Genomic DNA, 22,787 nt, shown 5'->3' with positions numbered 1-22,787 from the left:
TGACTTTCTCATGACATTATTACATATGACTTTAATTTGACTTTTTTGACATACTATACTATGACTTTTTTCAAAAAAATACTAGATATTTCATGACATTTTTTGACATACTTTAATGTGCCTTTTTTTTTCTCAATATACTGTAATGAGTTTTTCACCATACTATACTATGGCAATTTTCCGACATATTATGACTTTATTGCGACATACTAAACTATGACTATTTTTAGACCTATTATTACGACATAGCCTTATACACCATGACTTTTTTCCGACATACTGTAATATGACTTTTTTTTTGACATACTATATTAGGACTTTATTGCGACATACTATACTATGACTTATTTAGACATTTTTAGACTAGACTAGATAATATATACATACACACTCTAGACTTTTTTCAACATACTGTGACTTTTTGGACATACTATACTGACTTTTCAACATTTTGAGGACATAATATGACTTTTTTACTTTTTTTGGCGTACTATACTTTTAATTTTTTTCACAGATTAAAAAAAAATCAACATACTGTACTATGCGTTTTTTTGACATGTAACTATTTTGACATAATACTGTAGCTTTTTCATTACTTTTTACGAAATACTGTGACTTTCTCATGACATTATTACTTTAATTTGACTTTTGACATACTATACTATGACTTTTTTCAAAATACTAGACTTTTCATGACATTTTTCGACATACTATACTGTGCCTTTTTTTTTGTTTAAACATACTATGACATACTATACTGTGCCTTTTTTTTTGTTTAAACATACTATGACATACTATACTGTGCCTTTTTTTTTGTTTAAACATACTATGACATACTATAATGTTTTCTTTTCGATATACTGTAATGACCTTTTTCACCATGCTATACTATGGCATTTTTTTAACTTATTATTATTATTATTATTATTATTATACTAGGATTTATACAACATAGCCTTATATACTATGACTGTTTACGACATACAATAACATTTTTCCGACATACTGTACTGACTTTCATGACATTTTTCGACATACTATACTGTGCCTTTTTTTTTTTTCTTTAAACATACTATGACATACTATGTTTTTTTCTCGATATACTGTAATGACTTTTTCCAACATACTATGGCATTTTTTCAACATACTATATTATGACTTTATTGTGACATATTACTTTTTTCCATATACTATACTTTGACCTTTTCCAAAGTCCTATATTATTATGACTTATCTTGACATTTTTATGACCTACTATACTGTGCCTTTTTTAAGCATACTATGACTTTTTTGAGTTTTTTAAACATACTTTACTGTGACTTATTTTGACATTTTTATACTAGATAATAATCTGTATAAACACACACTAGACTTTTTTTCGACATACTATATTGACTTTTCAACATACTGTAATGAGTTTTTTGACATGCCATACTTAACAGACTTTAAAAAAAAATGACATACTGTGCTATACGTTTTTCGACATACTATTATTTCAACATACTATAACTTTTTCATAACTTTATACGCCATACCATACTAAGACTTTCTCATGACATTGTTACTACATATGATTTTATTTTTTTCGACATACTATACTATGACTTTTTTTTTAAATACTACGCTCACGTTTTCTTGACATTTTTACGACATTTTAGTCACATACGTGACTTTTTTTTCAATTTTTCAACATGCTGTAATATGCCCTTTTTTATAACATTCTGACTTTTTCTGACATACTATGGCTTAAGGACAAACCTAAGCAGTGAGACAAGCCTAATTTGTGATGTGGTGTTACAGATTGAAGACGATGCTTATCAGGAGGATCTGGGCTTCAGTCTCGGTCAGCTGGGGAAGAGCGGCAGCGGGCGTGTCAGGCAGGCTCAGGTCAATGAGGCCACCAAAGCCAGAATCTCCAAATCTCTCCAGGTAAACTTATTTATGGGTAATTTTTACTGCACTATTGAGTAACTTATTTTTGGATTTCAGTCCATAAAGTCTCTGAATTTTTTGTTGCAAACAACAGAGGACTTTACAGAAGCAGAGCATGACATACGGAGGAAAGTCCACAGTCAGAGACCGCTCCTCAGGAACTAGCTCCAGTGTTGCGTTCACTCCCCTTCAGGTACAGTCATCACCCTTTTTTTTATTGAGTATACACTGTGCCGGTTTATTAGTTAACTAACCATGGTACTGTCATCGGCAGGGGCTGGAGATTGTGAACCCTCAGGCTGCAGAGAAGAAGGTGGCTGAAGCCAACCAGAAATACTTCTCAAACATGGCGGAGTTCCTCAAAGTCAAGAAGGAAGCTAAGATGTGAATACGCACATCACACACCAGCATCCCACACACGGATAGTTGCACTCAACACTGTAAAGTGATATATTTTCCAATTTATTTGACATTCTGCTTTGTCCTGTATTTTGTTTTTACTTTTGATTTTAATAAAACATGTAAGGATTTCACAAAGCGTCCTTTCTTCCTTTTTTAGAGAAGGATAACATGTTGTAACCATTTAAATGATGCTCTAAGAAAACGCATACATGAAATCTTAACCTTAATTAGCTCGAAGTTTGTCTCGATACTTGGCAAATCCACTCTAAAACTATTAATTTATCTAAGCAAATCCAGCCTTAAATGAGTGGAAAATAAATGAATCCTTATTCCATTTAGGAATGACAGGACTTTACACCACACACTGACTTGTAATTTAAAGTATTTATTGAAATTTTACAATCCTGTTAGCCCCATTTTATGACATCTCCCATGCAGAACTGTGATGAAAAAAATTGTAAATACGTCTTGAAATTCACATTTTAGCAATTTCTTTACTGACCATCCCTTTCTGAAAACCTTAAAAGCCCCAAAAATAGAATCTATAAAAGACATATCTCATAACTTTGCTGTATTTTCTTTTTTCACATTCTCAATCCAATCCCCTTCCCCCAAAAATTCTGAAAGCTAATCACACACAACATAGAATTTTAACTGCAGTACAGATCTTAAGTTTTCATGGTTGCTTAAATAGAAAAATCTGATTCAGTTTAACACTCTCCATTCAAACTGCCAAGAAAAGTGGGATCTGTCCCACACCAGATTAAATGTTATTGTTCTTCAGAGGAGCATATGAACAACCATGGCAGAGGAGACATTTCCTTATTCAACCCACAAATGAAATCTACCAGCAGAATTTTCCTTTTTGTATTTTCACTCTACATGTAAACAGTTTCAGTGCACCTTCACGATATAGGGTTTCACTTAAATTATCAGGTGGTAAATGAACACAGTGAAGATGAAGTGACAACAGAATAGAATAAAATGTTAACTTAAGGTGGAAAGTTGACTCAAACCAAACACAGATTCATTATCTAATTGTGTATTGTGAGTAATTTGGGTACGGGTACATTCACTATGCTTGCTGTGCCCTTTGGCATTAAGGATGATAAGAATTCCTCAATGGTGTACTATTCATACACTAGAAGTAGAGAAATGTCTCAAACCCTATTTTTCTTTTTACAAGATTTATTTTACAAGTTTTAATTCGTCACAAACATGAATGCGCCATAATAATGCATTTTCTTTGACAGGTTAACTTAAAAACATTTTATTTGTAAAGAGAGGGAGTCAGAGACAAGTTCAATTGCATAGCAATTTAATCCATGTCCAATTAGGACTCTTTCCCTGTCACAGGGAGAGGCCCTGTGGTCACTCTCAATCAGCGTTTTACTCGACCAAGACAATATCAATAAAACTATTGATAACCGCTCACTATTTCTAATAGTGACCATATTCAACAGGCATAGTAGGTTCTTAAAAGAAGCCAGTCCTACACACCATGACTAAATGTCCACTGTACCTCCCCATTCTAAACCACCAAATTACAGTAAATACAAGGGGCAGTTTACTTAACAATCAAATCCAAGGTTTGTTTTGTGTCAAGTCAAAGGCTTCCAGGCTCATGTTGGGTTGGTGGTACAGAGAATCATGTTGAAACAGAAAAAGAAAACAAAACATGAGTAACATGCATGGGGTAGGCGTTCCTAATGCCACATACTGAGTGCGCACACATACAGGCACAAACGCAGATCTCTCAGCCCTTGCAGCGTGATGCATTTGATCAGGCCCACAGGGCATTTTTTGTCAAAAGCAAAAAGCTACAGGAGGAGCGAGGGACTTCACGTTGAGATGCAGCCTATACAGACACCGGTCTCCATTTTAGGAGAGTGTTTCTACTACACATCACAATCTCTATCCACAGTTTGAAGTTCAGTCTCGGAATGTCAACAGCAGCACGTTTTGTCTCTCTCTGTCCTTTTAATTCCTTGTGTCCGTCACTGCAGATCTCGGTCTTCAAGGTACCTGTACTCAAAGGTGAACCCCTCCTTCTTCCTCTGGCCCCATTTCTCATAGTCAAAGTAAATGTAAGTGCCCTGGAGGAACAGCAGAGCAGGAAAGAGCAATCATTCAAAAACTTACATCACAGAAACAAACTACAAACAATTGGTCCCCGTACTAGTTTCTAACTACAAGAGAAATTTGTGAACTGTGGTGAGTATGCACCTGTTCAAACTCATCAGTGATAGTCTTGGGCTCCTCATGTCTCTGGAACCACATCATGTACTTGGTGTGAAACCTCCAAGATTGTTTCTTCAGAGCCTTGGCAGACAGATACTGAGCCTTGGTGCCCTGAAAGAGAGAGGGAGGACAAAAACACCAAGCTTACAAAGCAAGCCTGTAATACATCATTGGAAGATGAACAGAAAGATTGTCAACAAACATAAGTTGGTGGTTGAATATTTACCTCTAGGTAGTAGAAGATGAAAAAGAGAGTTTCTGTGGACAGTCTCTGGTAAAACTCTATGGAGTCAGAGTGGTGGGGTGGTATCTGATGATGGAACGGCAATGTGGGACATGGATTCCTCATCAGGTATTGCCTTTAGAACAGACCCAAAGACAGTTTTAAATCCATGGGAAAAAACAAAGTGACCAATGCTCCCCACAAATACTTTAAAGGGGAATACCAACCCCCACAATCCCAACCAACCACAACCATGCATGCATCTGACATTTCATCCCATATGTGGGGAAAAAAGGCATAGTACGTCGTGAAGAAATTCAGGATAGTATGTCAAAAAAAGTCATTGTATAGTACGTCAAAGAAAATGAGAAAAAAAAGTTTCAATGTAGTATGTCAGAAAATAATGTTCCAAAAAGTCATAGTATCCCATATACCATGGAGGGGTGGCAGCTCAGCCCGTATGGAGTTGGGTTGGGAACCAGTGGGTCGGTGGTTCAAGTCCATGTATGGTGGTGGACTGGTAGCTGGAGAGGTGCCAGTTCACCTCCCGGTAAACTTGGAAAATAACTTTAAGTATAAAAGTAAAAGTAGCCTCGCAAATGATAAAGCTACCTGGACCAGACACGTTACCAGAGGGCATGCTGAGAAACTTTAGTGGACATTGTAAAAAAAAGCTCTTTATTCTTTTTATGCCATTGCCTACATTTTAAATGGTTGTCTGCTCATAGGCCTAAAACATAAAGCCTGTTTATTATGGGTAGCAAGATATGAATTCAATTGTGATTCTATGAGAAGTCTGTATTTTACCATTCAATTAGATTAAATTTGGTGTTGATGATGCAAAAAAAAAAACAGGAACTCCAGTGAAATTATTTGAAACTTGTTATTGAGGACTAGATTAGGACTGTATTTAAAGCTGATTCTAGTTTCCAACTTTGCCCCAGCTGTGTCTGCTATAACACAGACAGAAACAACTTCTCTCTTTTGATGTTCCAATCAAGCAACAGTAACGACACGGGCGTGGGTAGCTCTGCTATGGCTGTTTGTGTGTGGTTCTGCAAAGAAATAAATAACATTGTAAAGGCTACCATACACAATGCATAGGAATCATATGTTAGTAAATAATAACAATAAACCCACTAATAATTACATTATCTTAATGCAGTGTAACTACTGTAGCATTTAAATAATGCATCTAAAATACAAACGTGAGCAAGGACGTTCAACAATCGCCATCATGAATAAACAGCCAGGTGTTACCTTGGTAACAGGTGAAGAACACAAACAACAAAATCACAAGATGACTAACTTTGCCAGAAGTATAGTTCAATAAAATAAACTTGCAAATAGACTTATAGTTCTCAAGGACACACACACACACACACACACTCAACTGATTATCCTTTGGACAGCTACTCTCTTTTTCTTTTCTCTCACTTTTTTCTCCATGTGGCGTGTGCGCCCGCTCGCGGTGTGAGGTGCGTATCCGCGCTATTCCACGACGTGCACTCACAGTCACACCTGACAGACGACCTCTTGTACAAAAGTAACGAGCCAATTTTGTAAAACATAAGGAGTAGAAAGTACTGATATTCGTGTTAAAATGGAAGGATAAAAGTAAAAAGTCGCCCAAAAAATAAATAGTAAAATAAAGGAAAAATATCTGAAAAAAAGTACTTGTTATAATATGGTAGCATGTCGAAGAAAGTCATTAAAAGTCAGCATAGAATGTCGTAAAAAGTGGGAAAAAATCAGTATAGTTTATTGAATAAAAGTCATAGGATAGTATGTCGAAAAAAGTCATAATACAGTATGTCAAAAAGTCATGTATGTCGAACAAAGTCATAGTGAAGTACTTTGATGGGGAAAAGTCATAGTATAGTATGTTGTAAACAATGTTCCAAAAAGTCCAAAATACAGGATAGCATGTCAAAAAAAGTCATAGTATAGTGAGTCATAAACAATGTTCTAAAAACTCCGTGTAATATTTTGTAAGAAATTTATTAAAAGTCATAGTATAGTATGTTGTAAACAATGTTCCAAAAAGTCCAAAATACAGAATAGCATGTCAAAAAAAGTCAGTGTAGTTTGTCGAAAAAAGTAATAGGACAGTATGTTGAAAAGTCATGCATGTCAAAAAAAAGCCATAGCATAGTATGTCATAAAAAAGTTATATAAAGTCATAGCATAGAATGTCGTAGAAAGTGGAAAAAGTCAGAGTTTAGTATGTTGAAAAAAAAGTCACAGTAGTATGTCAAAAAAAACTTAGGATAGCATGTTGAAAAAAGTCATAGAAAGTCATAGCATAGAATGTCGTAAAAATTCATGCATCATCATGTAAAAGTCATGTCACCGCATAGAAAGTCGTAAACAAAGTCATAGTAGAGTAAACCTTAAAAATCATATTATAGTGTATTATTAATAATTTTCCAAAAAGTCATAGTATAGTATATCATAAAAAGGTAAAAAAAAAAGGTCATAGTATAGTAAGTCAAAAAATAATTATAAAGTCATAGCATAGAATGTCAAAAAAATTCATAGTACATACATAGAATATCACCAGACTCATCCTTTACATAGGTTGTACCAGATGTCATGTAATACATCCTTTTAGTTGTTAAGGAGCCATGATGTGTAGTAATGCATTTCCTAAGTTATGAGGAGTATGAAAGATGCATCATCACCGGTTGTAAAAAATGTGTCGTCACCTGATCCTCTCGGAGTCCGAAGGGTGTGGCATGTGTGTCCATGCGGATTCCTGCATGGCCTGCTGGTAGAGCTGGTCTTTGGGGAGCGGGGTGGGGCCAAGTGGACAGACCCCGAGCGAGGGGGGGATGCTGACTTCCGACACAGACTGCTGGGGGGCGGCTGGCGTGCCGGGCGCTGCGGATGAACCAGAGAAGATATCTGCAGGACGAAGAAAAGTGAAAGATTCGGTCGATGACACAAATACTGTACAGACTATTGTCTGATGTTCAAGAACCAAGACGCAGGAATCTATTTAATAAAGTTTGACTTCTTTTAAGAACACATTTCTGTTTAGTAGTAAGTATTTGTTACATTCTTTGTCCGAGTGTATGGCTGCAACTAACAATTATTTTCATTATACACTACACTTTTTGCATTTTGCTTAATTGACTGACTAGACATTCACTACATAAAAAGTAAAAATGTCTTAAGTACGCTCACTTAGTCTGGCTAACACAAAAAAAATCACAATGATATGAAATTAGGAGAAGCAGAAACTGTATTTGAGGTAGTAACCACTTTATGTTTGATACCTGGAATCAATTTTCAGTCAGTTGGGCAACTGATTAATTGTTATAATACTTTATGGTTATTTTGACTTTTTACCTTACTCCATCTAATACAGCGGCTATTACAAGGTGTTTTGGAGTGAAAACATCACCTGTTTCTACCATATGAACTATAATTTTAAGTCACCTCCACTTCAGTTATTAGTCAGTGTACAAGTGACAGAAGGTTCACCGTGTAGAAAGAAAATGCCTGACCGTTCCGACCTCTGTCTGTTAGGTGCAGGTTGGGAATCTCTCCGTCCAAGCCTGATCCCAGCGCTGCTCTTTCAGCCATCGCCTTCAGAGAACTGAGAGGCTCAGGGACCTGGGTTGGGAACAAGACAGAGACTACATGAGAACAGGGTGGTGGATTTAGTCAAATTAAGTTGTGAAGAGAGGAGAAAATACAAATATGGGCATTTAAGAGTGGAAGGGAAATGCAGAAAATACAGGCTATAGATCCACCTGATAATCTCTCTGGTTTTCACCTCAAAGTCCGGCCACTCAATTGGACCAGAAGGTAACTCTGACAAAAGACTTCTGGTGCTGACACACTAGGGCAAAGAACTACTGGCGATGAACGCCAATTGTGGCGTGACCTAACATCATCTTTGTTTTGGCCAAATATGCACTAATTTAGTTGGCTAGCTTGATTGCTAGGGGGCTTAGAGAGATAGGTTGACAGTCTTTAAATTATTTTTTATGGTATAGGACATTATTTAACATTGTAGTGCATAGGTATGTATATCTTTTAAAAGAGACATGCTTATTTTAAAAGAAATATCCCTACACAAGCAGTTCTGTATGTCGTTCTGTTTGCCGGATACGGACAAAATGTACAAAAATAGATATCTGAATAGTTCAAACGTGTGTTTTTTAAGAAGTCACAATCAAATGTCTTTTCGGCCAGTTTTGACAGCCCTTCTGTGTATTGGATGATGAGATGAAAAATGAATGCTTTTATGGCCTTAATAATCTCCTTGCTAAGGTGCTTCACCTTGAGGGCCTCAGAGGCCTGTGTGTAGGAGTGGGGCCCGTTGAGAAGACTCCCTCCTACAGGTGTGCTGTCTGAGAACGAGGGGGACGGAGAGCTGGGAGGCAGAGTGATGGAGCTGATTAAACTGGGACCATTGTCCATCCTGCAGAAAGTACAGTGGGAACAACAGAGAAACAAGTTAACTGGTAAATCGTTGATGATTTCTTGTTATTGTAATTGCCCTGCTGCTGAAATGTGCTACACAAATAGAGCTGCCTTGCCCTACCCAAACAACTATCATGTAAAAATAATAAATGACGGCGTGAACAACAAATAACTCACGGCTGACTGGTTGAAGAACTGAGAGATGAGGGTTGGCTGCTTTGTGACTGGCTCGGTGTGCTTAGAGCTGATTCTGTGGAGCTCTCTGCCACTACAGCACTGTAACCTGAGGGCGGGTGAGGATGAGGTTAGGAAAAATCCTTTATAAAGAGAAGGCAACTTTGACTTACACAGAGTCACAGAAGGCCAAGCACAATAAATTAACGTACTTGTGCTTCCATTTTGCTTCAGTCCACTGGGTGGTCTAGCAGGAGCAGCGTTAGCCCCTACTCCTCCGACCACGCTGATATTCCCTCCACTGCTTCCCATCATGCCAACTACTCCGGGGGTAGTGCTGACAGAACTTGGGGGCACCTGAGAGGCACCAGGGGCTACATTTTGCCCAGGAACCAGACCCAAAATACTCCCACTCAAAGAGCTGTGGGCCGGGCTGGAACCTAGCAAACCGAGCCCGATCCCCACTCCGTTGGTTGTGACTCCACTGGAGCCAGAGGTGAGGATGGAAGTGCTGTTCTCTGAAATGCTGGACTGGGTGGTACTGCTCAAACCCAAGCCTCCTGAAGCTGCCGCCTGAGCATAAGGAGCAGGTGTGGAGCCCGAAATGAGCCCTGCCATTGTGTTTAAAGAAGAGGGGTGGCCACCCAGGCCCAGACCAGACATTTGGTTGGCACTGCTGGTTCCTGCCATGCCAATCTTGCTCAATCCCAGCCCGAGCCCGAGTCCCAAACCGGATGCCGGGGTGGGCTCAGATGTAAGCTGAGACTGAGAGTTCAGAGCTATTGAACTGGGTGTGCTGGGTGTGGGGAGAGAAGGGGCTGGTGAGGCTGGGAGAAGAGGGTTGCTTGGCGGGCTGGGGTTGTTGTTTGAGGGGACAGAGGGTTTTGTCTGAGGGGGCTGCTGCTGCTGCTGCTGCTGCTGCGGTTGGTTTGGTGGCTGAGGTTGTTGCTGCTGTTGTGCAGGTTGATGCTGATGTTGCTGCACCGCACTGCTGAAGCTCCCTATAAGACTGTTGCTTGAGGGAACCGCGGGACTGCCTCCAACAACACTTGCCATGGACACAAGTGAGGAGGACGAGGAGGACCCAGAGGTGGTGGAGGAGGAGAAGGAAGATAGCAAGGATGGGGTGCCGTTCTTCACAGGTGACTGAAAATGGCAAAGCACCAGAAAAAGGCATTTCAGACAAAACTGTCCAGAGAGTGACTACAGCTGTATAAAGTGTATGAGGAGCAAAGTTTACTGAGAACTACGGACTTCCATATATGCAGATGATGGGACAAACTAAATCAAAGATCTCCAAGCATGGCCCCACAGAGTTAGTGCACGAGAACCGTTCAACCTCCGTGCCTCTCCAGGACCAAGGATGAAGAGTGCTGCACTAAACTGATTATCTACTAGCACAGTACAGATGACAGCCTCTCACCTGACTAACTTCACTGTCTGTCGATCGTCCCCTTTTCTTATCGTCCTCTGAGTTCTCCTATAGAAGTAGATACCTTGATATGACAATCCACTTTTGAAATGTTGATTCAGCAAACTATGCAGTGGATTACAACACAGTGACACTTGTAGAAGGGTTAACAAAAGGCATACTACATGACAGAGATACGTGCAAAATTGTGTCAGAATGTACTTTTTCTACCCAGCATCCCTTTCACATACTGACCTAAGTTAAATACAAACTCAAGAACTTACAGCAGTGCAAGTGGCTGGGGATGGAGGAATGGGTGAAGAAGAGGTTGTGGAAGTGGGAGTGCTGCTGGAGTGGAGATACATCTCATCCTCCACATTGCCCTGACCTGATGGAGACGTTGCAACTAATGCTGCAGCTAAAAGAGGAAGACAGGACAAAGACAAGCGTCAGATGTTTTCCTTATAACCCCCTGATATCTGAATAGAAGCATCATGCTAACACTCCACGGTGTTCTACTCACGGATGTCTTCCAGGTCTAAGTCGTCATACAAGAACTCGTTCTCCTCAAAGTCTGGGTCTTGGGAGGAATCAATGTAGTATTCAACATCATCCTTGATCTTCTGGATTGAATCCACTGGTATCGAGTCATTATCTAGCATTCGTAAAATGGTCTCTAACATGCGAATGTGGAATCGATGCCTCTCAATCAACCGCTTGAGCTCATCAATACGATCTTGCTTCTACAGGAAGGAGAGAAGACAGCATGTGGTTCAAGACAAACACTTTAGTCGGACCTTTACCGGAGTACATTGCAAAACACTACAATGAATAGTTGCAGGAATTACAGCAACATAATAAGCAACTTTGAAAATAATGACTTACATCCTTATCACCCTTCTTCTTTCTTGTTTGAACCGAAAGAGATTCCACCTCACTTTCAAACTGATCCACCTGCATATTTAGAGTGTCTATCGTATTCTGCAGGTGAGAAAGAGGTTGAAAGAAAAAAAAAGAGCGTTAATGGATTTAATCAAAACTTCTTCCTAAAACGCATTTTAATCAAACTTCCTTATTTATTAAACCCTCGTTGACAAGCTCAACATCAACATTTCTTTTTCAAACTTCAGCCAGAAAAATTCAGCCAACCAAAATGTACAACAGGTATAGATAAAAGTGGATGTATTACTGTTAGCCACTGTCCTGTTTCCTCTTTTTCCCTCTGAGCTGGGTCCACTTTCTGAGCGAGCCCCAAGCCTTCTTTTGAGTAAGCTTTTGTTTTTGTTTCACGTTCCACCACCTTGAACCGCTCCATTTGCTGAGGAGAGAAAATGTATATTAGGCCTCGAGAGTTTAATGAGCTGATGTCTAAATGCTACTTTCCAGCAACAATAATAAACTAGAAATAGGCAATAATTGAGAACCATACCGTCTCTATAAGTTTGCGATTCTCGACTAGCTGCCTTTTGTCTTTGATCTCGTTTGAGGCCACCCATGTTTTTATTTGATCTCTCAATCGCTGGAAAAAGGACAGATGGTGAAAACATCGAAACGCAACACTGTTTTTAAATACATGCACTGTTGACCAACAGTTTGGATAAAGGGAGAATGTGACTTAACCCATCTTACCTGTAGTTTTTTAATCTCTTTTTTGAGGTCAGCCTCATATTTTTCCTTCTGGTTTGCATTAGCTGCATTATGGAGCTAAATGTATACAAATTAGATTTGATCATTTACATTTTTCAACATAATTTTATGAAATAGAGTATCAATGCTGGATGCAAAGATCTCTTACCTTTTGCCAGATGTCTTCAAACTGTTCTACACCTTCAGCTACTTTTTTCAAACATCTATCGATCTCACCTGTGGAGATACAACATGTGGTCCAACATCATTCACAACATCAATCTTTGCAACACCAAAAAACTTTGCGAGATGAAGTCATTCCAAGTCTCTCTGCAAGATGCCAGACTGGACACTGTGATGGATCCTTTGCAACATTACTGATGAGTTCATCAACATTCATACCTTGTAGTTTTCTCTTGTCAGCCATGGCTCTGACTACGACAATGTCCACATTCCGTCTGTCACAAAGTTGGCTATGTAAAGAAAACCAAACGTCCATTCAAACAAAACACAATCCCTTCAACAGAGCATCAGTAACGTTACATCCGAGTGGAGTTGACGTTATATCAGGCTAGCTGGCTAGTTAACTCAGCTGCACAAATAACGTTGTCGCTTCAGAACTGAAGGACACTTTACATTAGAACTATGGTTATGTTGTCGTGAACGTAGCTGATCTTGCTGTTACCAATATGATAGATATGGTTGTCAGTTGCATTAGCCACCTAGCCAGCTAACGTTAACATTAGCCAGCATCTTAGCACGTCCACCTCGCTCGGTTGACTGGCCCATTTCAAAACAAGTACCACGGAGCATATTGATGGATGGACGTCATATTCATGCATCATTATGTTGGGGTACAGTATAGCCTTTATATGGTGGGTTTGCGTTGTGAAAGGCACAGTATATCAGAATCCATTCAAATCGTTAACCTGCTAGCTAATATGGCTAACTGTCTGGCTAGCTAATGCATAAAATGCTAGCTAGCAGCTTAGCTAGCCAGCTAGCCAAATTTAGGAAAAAGGGAAACTGGGTCAACCCGAGCATCTAGATTTATAGTTCTTTACGACATTTACCTAGGTTATGGGCTTTCGTTTGTCTTTTTCAAATACAGCCAAAACTAATTCCAGAAAGTCTTCTTTACTTCCAAATTGTGTTTTCTTTTCGACAAGCTCGCTCACTGTAATGTAGCTGAAGATGGACGGTAGCTAAAATCCCACCTCCGCCTTGAGGCCCCGCCCTAAATCAAATTTACGCAATCTGGTTGGACAGTGCTCACGCCTGTCACTGAGAGACATCCGCTGGAATGGGGTTAGATTATTGGCCTATCCGTCTGATGAACTGTGATAGACACAAGACCAAAGCTGAATCTGAAATCGGACATATCCAATATTTATTTTTTCAAACATTGCTATAGTTTATCTTTATTAACCTCGTATTATGAATATTGTAATAGATGTTACTTCAGACATATGTTTAATTCCTTGTTCATTTATGGTGAAAGATTGATCTACATGACAACTAAGTAAACTCCAGGAAGACGGTGCCATGAGGATAAAACATCAAGTGCGGATTTTTTGTTTTCTGCCTGAAATAATTCTTAATTATTGTATAGCAACATAATGTAAGACAAAGTTTAAATTGTTTATGCGGATGTAAACATCAATAAAAGTTAAATGAAATCTGTCTGCTTTGGGGCAACATTAGCAAATATAATAAAATCTATACAACAGAACTTTCTTAACACCGGGAAACTTAAAACCGTTATAACACAATAATTAAAAAACTCAAAAATTGAAATTAAAAAAAACTTTACAATAGACAACAGTCAAATAGAAATTTATATGAGCAGTTCCTGAAACTTAATCATGAATCATAAAATCATTGATAGTATCCAGGAATATATTGTGAAAGCCACTGATAAGTTTGCAACCCTACAATAACTGTATCTATGTTGCCAGATATTTACCAAACAAGGCTGTCCATGCCATGGCAATGTGCACAGTTTGCCACTGGTCATAATTATGTGTTGTCATCAAGTCTAAGGACAAATTACGACAAAAGCAAACAATGTATACAAAACAAATGTACATGTACCAGGTGAAAAACATCTCATTATACCTTACATGAATTCAATCCTATTCCCAATGTTCAAGTAAAACTACAAACAGTATAAACTTTGGCTGACCAGAAGCAGCATCTCTATTGAAAACTTCAGAGAAACTGGGTGCTTCTTCATCATCATATCAAGGGCTGCAGTGCAACTATCAGTGAGACAGAGAGGTTGGGCTGGGCATTTCTCCAACCTGTGTCTCTGCCAACACTGACATGTCTGGTTCAATCTAGGAAAAGAAGCAGAAACTCAGTCAACAGAAAATCAATAATGCCTACATTGATGATACCTATCCCAATTTAAAACTGCGCGCACACACACACACACACACACACACACGCACACACACACGCACGCACACACGCACACACGCACGAATGGACATTAGCACTCCAACAGAGTTCTTCACCTACCTGTTGGTCTTTATCTTTTTCTTGCCGTTGGATTCGGTGCCTCCTCCGCTTTGGTCCAGCAGCCTGATGCAATGCTGATGACAAAGTGGAACAAGACACACCATTGAGCCGGTAATCCTCCACTCCATCAGCAGGATCTAGTTGGGCTCCAGGTTCATCCTTATACAAGAAAAGATGAAACATTCAAAATGTAGAAGGCATTAAACTAAAGTTGAGCATATATGTATTTATTAATGGTACATCAAACGAATTAGCAGACCGGATGGGGATCTGCCCTTGTACCTTTAGAGAACCTAACACCCACAATTAGTGTATTGGTTTTGTGAATCTGAACTTAAATATCAGTTTAAGTGAGTCCTCCCTTATTATCTGATCTTGCGGCCATGTCTTGTAGAAGTGCAAAGTTTAAAAAACCAAGATTAATGACCTTAGTCATTTTATTTTTGCTTGCAGCTTTATTTAATAATTAATAATTCAAGGAGGGCCTACATTTTCGCCCCGTAACATATTAAACCACCCATGGTCAACTGCTTATGTAAAATGAATTCATATAACTGTATCAGGCCTGAAGTACTGAGTGATTATGTGATAATGTGACATTGAAAATTTCAATTTAAAAACAATACTAATTTGTTGAGAATGTTTTTCAAAAATTTGAGTGATAATCACATACAGCCCATTGTCCATCTTTCTCATCTTCTCATTCTTACCTCTAGGAGTATAGTGAGCTGGGCGTTTCTGTAGTCATCCCCGTGAGCATCTAAAGTCTTCATGAGAAACCTGCAGAGTTAACAAAGACTTCAGATGGGCCATCAAGTGGGAAATGCTGAAATTGAGTGACTGTAATGGAGTTTTGTACCGTCTCTCCTTCTTCATGCGCCGTGTAATTCTGTGTACTCGATGAAGGCGACCAAGAATCTTCTGATTCACCTAAAAAAATACCCATTTGAGTGTGTTAATGTGATTACAGGGTGCTGAGGGAAGAACTGGTTATAGATTCACCATAATACCTAATTTACATGAGCTAAAAAACAGTAATATCATAATTAGGCCAATATCTGATTGCTAAATTGGAATTTGGGATTTTTTGCCAGACATATGCCACTTAACAAAACTGTGATGAAAAGCAGCAGAGTAATTATAAAGTATTATAGTCTGTAATATTAATACAAATCATATTTCAAAAGGCATTTCTGAAAGGAGTAGCATGTTCTGCACCAACATTTGCAGTTCTACAATAATCTATCAGTGATTAGTGTTGGTTTGTAAAAAAAAAGTCTATAGCTAGAAATGAATTAAATGACAATAAACAAACATCTAAGCCATATTCCTAACCCTAACCATAACACACTTGTATCCATGCATATGCAAGCTTGCACACACCTGTTCAATGTCTTTACATCTCCTGCTCAGAGCCAGATATTTCCTCTTATCAAGAGCTCTTCTCTCTTCATCCTCCTGTGCTGTACTCTCCAGCAGCTCATTGCTTCCCGAGCCCAGCTCCACCTAAATTGAAAAAACCTTGTTCCAGTTTTGTGTTTGGCCATCTGTGTCAGTGTTTTCAGTGTGAAAAAAAAGATTTCAGCTGCTGAATCTATTATAATAAAATTGCATGGCTTAATGTTGTAGAAATATTATCAGAGCTTAGAAAAAAAAAAAATTACATATATCCATACAGCACAATAATGGTTTCATTATTATGTACCTACTTTGATTCACTGTGTCATCAATGCATTCAATTCCAGTGGGAAATTACCTTCATCAGACCAATTTCAAAATATATTTTATTCTTGCAAGCTAAATGGTGGGATTCAATTTTGTCATATTTGGTACATGACTTTGGGGCTCACGCCTGGCTACTAGGTGTTCTTGCTTTTTTGCATCAACCTTACCATTACCGTGATAATTAAAAACACATTATTACCTCTCCCGGTCCCAGCTCCACACCTCCAGGCTCCAGCTCTGCCTCCAGGATGTGTCCTCCAAACAGAGGAGGCAGAGCCAAACCAGAGAAATCCTCCATCATCTGGATAGGAAGATACAATTGTGTGTATTGTATGTGTGTATATAATTATATCAATAAACACAATTATTTATGTGTGTAATTATGTGGTGTGTAGGTAAGAATTCGCAATAGTCCTTATGCAATTTTTTATGATCATTTTAAGGAATTTATAATGGTGGAATAAGTAGCAATGTAAAATAGCCTGCATTCAAACGTGTACTTAAGTATAAGGTAGTAGTAGCGTCAAAATATACTTAAAGTACCAAATGTAAAAGTAGCCATTATGAAGGTCAATTTCAGAATCATATGATGACTGAATTATAATTAGTCATGTATTAATGTGTAAGCATCACTGTTGCAGCTGGTAAAGGACGAGCTAATTATCAATACTGCTAACGTTACTGCTGAGTAGCGTTAGCAGTATCTTATTAATATATTATCATTTTTTAGTTGAGTCTAAATCTGTAAAGTAAAGTAGAAACTAAAGGTATCAAATAAATGTAATGGAGTACAATAATTAGAACTAAATGTAGTGCAGTAGAAGCATTAATTATAAGAAAATGTTAAGACTCAAGTAAATGTGTTACCTTAACATTGTACTGTACAACACTGGGAATGTATCTGTGGTAACTTGTGATGGGTATTTTTAAATATCCGTGACGTTTTATTGAGTTATTTAGAGTAATGTTAATACTAAAAATACTGGTTAGATCATCAATGACAGACCACAATACTAAGCAACATGCTATCTAGCCCGTAACGTTACTTACTTCTGCAAGATATGTCCAAAACACTGGTGTCAGCAGCAGTGTCCTGCGGGTTTAAAACTCAACTACAAACCGTTTCAAACGCTCATAACTTACTCTATAGACTGTGTCTCAGTCTATTTACAGCCTCAGTTTAGCTAACAGCATTTTTTGCTTAAATCAAACATAAGGCAAAGCAAGAGCAGTCTGTCCTTCCATTCTCGTCGATCACTAATCTTTTTTTAAAATGTTTTTATGCGACCCGCGCAGAAATTATACGTCACGTGAAATGTACTACATTTCCCATGAGCGCCCATTGGGTTGAAACTACAGAAGACAACATGGCGGGTACGTGGTTATTTTGTCATCTTTTGGACATACACCAGGTGAAATTAGATTTATAAAGACCTCCAGATAGCATAAATAAAGAACTAAAACATTTGTAACTACGTCAACTAAGTCTCAGAGTTACTCTAACACAATTGTATCCATTCGAAATAAAAGGAAAAACGTGACCTTGGATGTGTTGCTAACGGTGGCTAACGTTGGCTAACCGTAGGTTGATCGTCAGCTGTGGAGGTCTTTAACCTGCCCTGTTTCTGTCTCCAGGGATCGCAGCGTTCCTGAAGAATGCATGGAATAAGGAGCCTGTTATCCTGGCCTCCTGTGCTATTGGACTGATAGGTTAGTAACCAGCCTCCTGTGTGTGTGTGTGTGTGTATGTGTGATATAAAAAGCACAGTGTACAACTTGCTTTGGAAATAATGTACCTAATTATTATGGCCATGACACTAAAGCAACATTTATTATGAAAGAAAAAATACCTCTATCCCACATATGGACCCACAGTAATTCCACAGGCATATATTTACTTTACCTCAACTGTTTCAGTTCATTCTCATTCAATGTATTATATAACATACAAGATGTGCCTTACTCAATGAGTAAATAATAATAGGCCCTCCAAACCATCACCACAAAATCTCAGCATAAGATCATGTCTACTTTAAACAATTCAGGTATCTACGTTAGTGCTATTATGCTACTAGATCAACAAAACTACAGATGAAGGGGACTATGATATGGTTTTCTAAAAGAAACCAGCTAAAAGCACCACAGATGTTAATTTCTTGAGATGTCTTTACATATTCAGAGTCTACTGGGAACTAGAAAGTATATAAGAGTCAATAAATTGATTCCAAAAATGTAAATAAGTAGATAAAAAATTTAATTGAAATTAGTGTACTGAGAATAGGAGTAAGGTGTGCTCTCTTTCTGTAGTCTTTGTTTCAGCATGAGCTGTTCCAGGGACCCATGTTTTCTTGTCATTTGACCAATGTAGACACACAGTACAATATAACTGTAATTAATTTATTGTGTAAGTAAATACAACTTTGTTTTTTCTCAGGTTTTGCTCTTCCATTAATCAGTCCCATCACAAAGTATACAGGAATGATCAATTCGGCTGTGCCATACAACTACCCAGGTAAACACTGTTCCCACCGGTCATTTTCCAGCAGGTTGTGTTTGTGTGTCACTGCAAGATGCTACACAATGCTCATGCCTGTGGAAAAGTTCTGGGGATTTTAACTGTTTACTTCAACACCCTTCTAATCAAATAGTAAAGCTTTTTCCCCTCCTTACTTTTCCAATGCAGTCCCTGTGCGAGATGATGGAAGCATGCCTGATGTCCCTGCTCATCCGAGTGAACCAAAAGGAAACAACTTGGAATGGCTTAAAAATCTTTAACTTTACATTCGTACGGTCACAAACACTTGATCGTTTCTTTTTTTTCATATGTGTCTACATAGCTGCTCCACCAATCAGTGTCCCACAATAAAGATTTATTTAATTCTACTTTTGTTTGCCACATTGTTTGGTTTGGATACATACATTACATCTGGATGGGATGCATGTTTTAGTACCTCTAGTCTACAGTGTTTTGGGATTTGGACTTCAAAGTTTGATGGTTTGTTTACATTTTTTTAAGAACTAAAGGCAAAATTGATCAAAATTGTAACATCACAATCATTTCCCTACTTAAGCTTTTGGAATTTGAGCACAAGGCTAAATACTTAAGTCCTTTTAGACTAAACCTTAAAAAGACCAACTTTGGTTTTTAAAAAGTCTACGTGAATTTTTTTGACTTTCCTCTCTAAGACAAATGCTGGGTTGGTAGACCAACCTCTCAAAACACAAACAAATGTAAAAAGAATCACACTTTTCAGTCAGAAAACATGACCTGGCATTAAGATTTGTTATTAATCTAAGCATTAATCTACTTGCATGTTTATGAAAATTATCAGAAAAATATGTGGAGCAGTACCGCATAAAGACCCAGTTGCTACAGTTAAAATGACACTGGATTAATCAATAAGCTGTAACGCATTTTAACACCTGTTTGTCTAACATGTACTGTGTACTCAACCTCCGTGGATAAACTAACATGAACATACAGAAGAAAAGTGGACAAAGATTTCTTCCATAGAACCTTTATTTCACAACACATCAATGCTCAGTGTTTCATGTAAAGAAGTATTCATCATCATGATATAATATATTCTGCAGTCACCAGGATTTCATGTCAATGTAATTCTGAGAACAGACTGACAAGTCTGTTTACATAGCTTCATATTTTTTTTTACAGAACAGGGGAACTGCGTAAAATGGGTGTGCAATGTTAAAAAAATATTTTACTTCAGACTTTGCATAAGTTTGCGCTTAGGTAACTTCTCTGCATAAGGTCTCTATCTACAGTTGTGATAAGAGAACAGCTGACTGCACAGATTCCAAGTATGTTTTAGACATCTTCACATCTCTGTACACACCAACATCCTATTTATTAGCTGTAAATGTGTACTTATTTCACCATACATTTCTATATATCGCTAGATATGTTTAACAATTGCTTCCCATGTATTTCTTACAACATATTACACACTTCAGACATATTTATATGTTGTGCATATACTAAATTATTTCTCTGTATCAATTTCTACACTTTAATTTTTTGCACATCTTGCATTTATAAGGGTCAAATTATTTGATTTATAATATTTTTCACTTTATCACTCGCCCCAAACTCAGTTCATGTTTAATACTATTTTATGAATCACTAATACTGGCCACTAAAACAGCCACCGGTTAATTTGACTCAAAGTTTTAAGTCTGTTTTGATCAATATTCTCAGTTTAAAATACATTCACACCTGTGTAGGTGAATAATATGTCATTCTGTGTTATCACTGTGTTGCCTCCTGTTCAAAGTTTGATTTGTGCGGGGAGATTTACTGTTTCTGAAGCTTTTACAAAGTCAAATCGCTCTACCAAAGTGAAACATCATTATGAAAAGTCAGATAAAAGTAACACAGTCAGGCGTTTTAAGCACTATTTACAATAATGAGTAAGCATTAGCTATGATATAACTGATGCAATACTACTCAAAGTTACATAAATGCTGAGATGATATACTATAACCCCTGCATGTGTTATCTTGAATCTTTAAGGTGCTAAAAGATCACAGAAACGGAAGGCAGTTAAGGAACATAAACCATTTCAGGTTGCATGGATACAAAGTTTCCACAGTAAACCACAGTAAACGCCACGACGCAACAATGGCAATCACAGCTAGAAAAAGGCAACAACAGAGCTACAGAATGTTACTTTGGATATCTCTAGTTTACCATAAACACTTGCTCCGACGTTGGTCAACTTCCTGATGCATTCTTCATCACTTTCGTAGATACATTTCCCAGTTAAAACTCAATCCTATCGCCTGTCTCACCTTTCACATCTCTCTCGAAGATTCTGCTCAGTTTGATTGGTAAATGTGCAGCTACAATCAACTAGCCTAAATGTTGTCTAGCTTTAGATTTGGGACTGAATCAAGAAGACATCAATTCCAAAGACTAAGCATGCAAATCTCCCATTCTTTACATTTTGAACCCTCCACAACATGCTACCTTCTAAGAAAACAACAACACTTTCAGTAATAACACCATCCAAATGTTCAACTATCAACTGTCACAGTTTGTGTCTGTGAAGCCTGTGAGTTTTTCTGTTACTGTGTTTTGTAGTACTCCGTATTAAATAGGTATTCCACTCAGAAACTAACAAGTATCATTAACCAATCATTTAAATAATCAACTATAAGGTACAAGGTTTTTTTTTTATGTATATTGAGTCCAGGTAAAGAGTTAAACTACTTGAGAAATTTACATTTATAAAACACTCATGTGACTTTCCAGCAGCAGAATGTGACATAAACACAAGATATACTGTAACTGACAGGGACTTGAACACTCAAACAGCATTGCCCTTGTTCAGTAATTTAAGGTAAAAATGACTACAACTAATAACTGCCAACTGCCAATTTAATTAAAAATCTGCCAAGTCTTTATCAACCAAACAACCATATTTTAAAATAGAAAAGACACTTTGAATGAATTTAAAGTTCACCATTATAACCCCAAAATGATCTGGCAACTTTTCTAAAAAATATAATACTGTAATCGCACAATTAGAGTAGGAGCCTGTCCTCATCCTGTAACACTTCAGTACAGTGAAGGTGACAGTTCATAACCTGCTTTTAGGAGCCAGTCCCTATCTGCCCAACAAAGAAAACCTTTCTGTATATAGCACAAAAAAACAACAAAAAAACTACACTAAAGGTTATGTCAAGAAAAAAATTATACTGTAAAACATTAAGAGATATAAGAGGCATTCTTTCATAGACCAGAAAAAACTAAAATGTTAGTTATTCTGCATGATACAGTATGTCGGTCTCAAACACTAAGTACAGCCAAACACCTCACTTCTGTGACATTAAAACTAGCCTAGATTTTGTTTTAATGTCCATGTCTAACTCAAAAAGAATTTTCAAACATTATGTAGTTATAAACATTATAGTCGTCTTGTTTCTACTTTTTTCCTATTAACTACTTCAACATCGAATTGACTGTAATTATATTTATAACACATCAATCAGTGGTGTAGTCTAATGTATTGTAGTGGGTATTCTGTACTGTATATGTATTTATATGTATGGTCCAGAATGGGAGTTTGGGGG

The 22,787-nt window shown here is 37.7% G+C and overlaps 4 protein-coding genes and 1 long non-coding RNA gene across 6 annotated transcripts in view; 3 read left to right on the top strand and 2 right to left on the bottom strand.

The window, feature by feature from the left end:
* prpf31 (PRP31 pre-mRNA processing factor 31 homolog (yeast)) overlaps positions 1-2,860 on the top strand; it is an 11,467-nt gene extending 8,607 nt beyond the window's left edge. Inside the window, exons 12-14 of the mRNA XM_034875497.1 lie at positions 1,801-1,929; positions 2,027-2,125; positions 2,207-2,860. Coding sequence (XP_034731388.1) covers positions 1,801-1,929; positions 2,027-2,125; positions 2,207-2,320 — 342 coding nt within the window. The 3' untranslated portion in view covers positions 2,321-2,860. The remainder of the gene's footprint in view (positions 1-1,800; positions 1,930-2,026; positions 2,126-2,206) is intronic.
* A 619-nt stretch (positions 2,861-3,479) lies between these two features.
* Positions 3,480-13,731, bottom strand: cnot3a (CCR4-NOT transcription complex, subunit 3a). Of its 2 annotated transcripts, none has more exons than XM_034875488.1 (18): positions 13,520-13,731; positions 12,849-12,919; positions 12,616-12,683; positions 12,450-12,524; positions 12,250-12,339; positions 12,010-12,138; positions 11,706-11,801; positions 11,344-11,563; positions 11,105-11,238; positions 10,833-10,889; positions 9,622-10,555; positions 9,413-9,518; positions 9,092-9,233; positions 8,311-8,419; positions 7,507-7,705; positions 4,802-4,934; positions 4,561-4,686; positions 3,480-4,430 (listed from the first exon to the last, which is right to left on the bottom strand). In XM_034875488.1, exons 2-18 carry the CDS (start codon positions 12,871-12,873, stop codon positions 4,332-4,334), a joined length of 2,742 nt encoding a protein of 913 aa, XP_034731379.1. In that variant the 5' UTR covers positions 12,874-12,919; positions 13,520-13,731; the 3' UTR covers positions 3,480-4,331. The 2 variants fall into 2 exon arrangements, with proteins under 2 accessions (XP_034731379.1, XP_034731380.1); XM_034875489.1 differs by having other exon boundaries at positions 8,320-8,419.
* A 293-nt stretch (positions 13,732-14,024) lies between these two features.
* Positions 14,025-17,977, bottom strand: tfpt (TCF3 (E2A) fusion partner). The gene is made up of 7 exons (XM_034875498.1): positions 17,745-17,977; positions 16,894-16,997; positions 16,353-16,475; positions 15,829-15,899; positions 15,680-15,749; positions 14,970-15,128; positions 14,025-14,785 (listed from the first exon to the last, which is right to left on the bottom strand). The coding sequence occupies exons 2-7, from the start codon at positions 16,993-16,995 to the stop codon at positions 14,711-14,713; spliced, it is 600 nt and encodes a 199-aa protein (XP_034731389.1). The 5' UTR covers positions 16,996-16,997; positions 17,745-17,977; the 3' UTR covers positions 14,025-14,710.
* Positions 17,978-18,004: 27 nt separating this feature from the next.
* Positions 18,005-19,577, top strand: ndufa3 (NADH:ubiquinone oxidoreductase subunit A3). Its single transcript, XM_034875499.1, has 4 exons — positions 18,005-18,068; positions 18,330-18,404; positions 19,129-19,206; positions 19,378-19,577. Exons 1-4 carry the CDS (start codon positions 18,026-18,028, stop codon positions 19,467-19,469), a joined length of 288 nt encoding a protein of 95 aa, XP_034731390.1. The 5' UTR covers positions 18,005-18,025; the 3' UTR covers positions 19,470-19,577.
* Positions 19,578-20,517: 940 nt separating this feature from the next.
* On the top strand, positions 20,518-21,835 carry LOC117946964. Its single transcript, XR_004657125.1, has 2 exons — positions 20,518-21,313; positions 21,347-21,835. It is a non-coding gene; the product is annotated as an uncharacterized LOC117946964 (long non-coding RNA).
* The last annotated feature ends 952 nt before the right edge of the window (positions 21,836-22,787 follow it).

Source organism: Etheostoma cragini, chromosome 6, assembly GCF_013103735.1.
Source record: "Etheostoma cragini isolate CJK2018 chromosome 6, CSU_Ecrag_1.0, whole genome shotgun sequence".
In the NCBI taxonomy this organism is placed as follows: domain Eukaryota; kingdom Metazoa; phylum Chordata; class Actinopteri; order Perciformes; family Percidae; genus Etheostoma; species Etheostoma cragini.
This window is presented reverse-complemented; position numbering and strand designations above follow the sequence as displayed.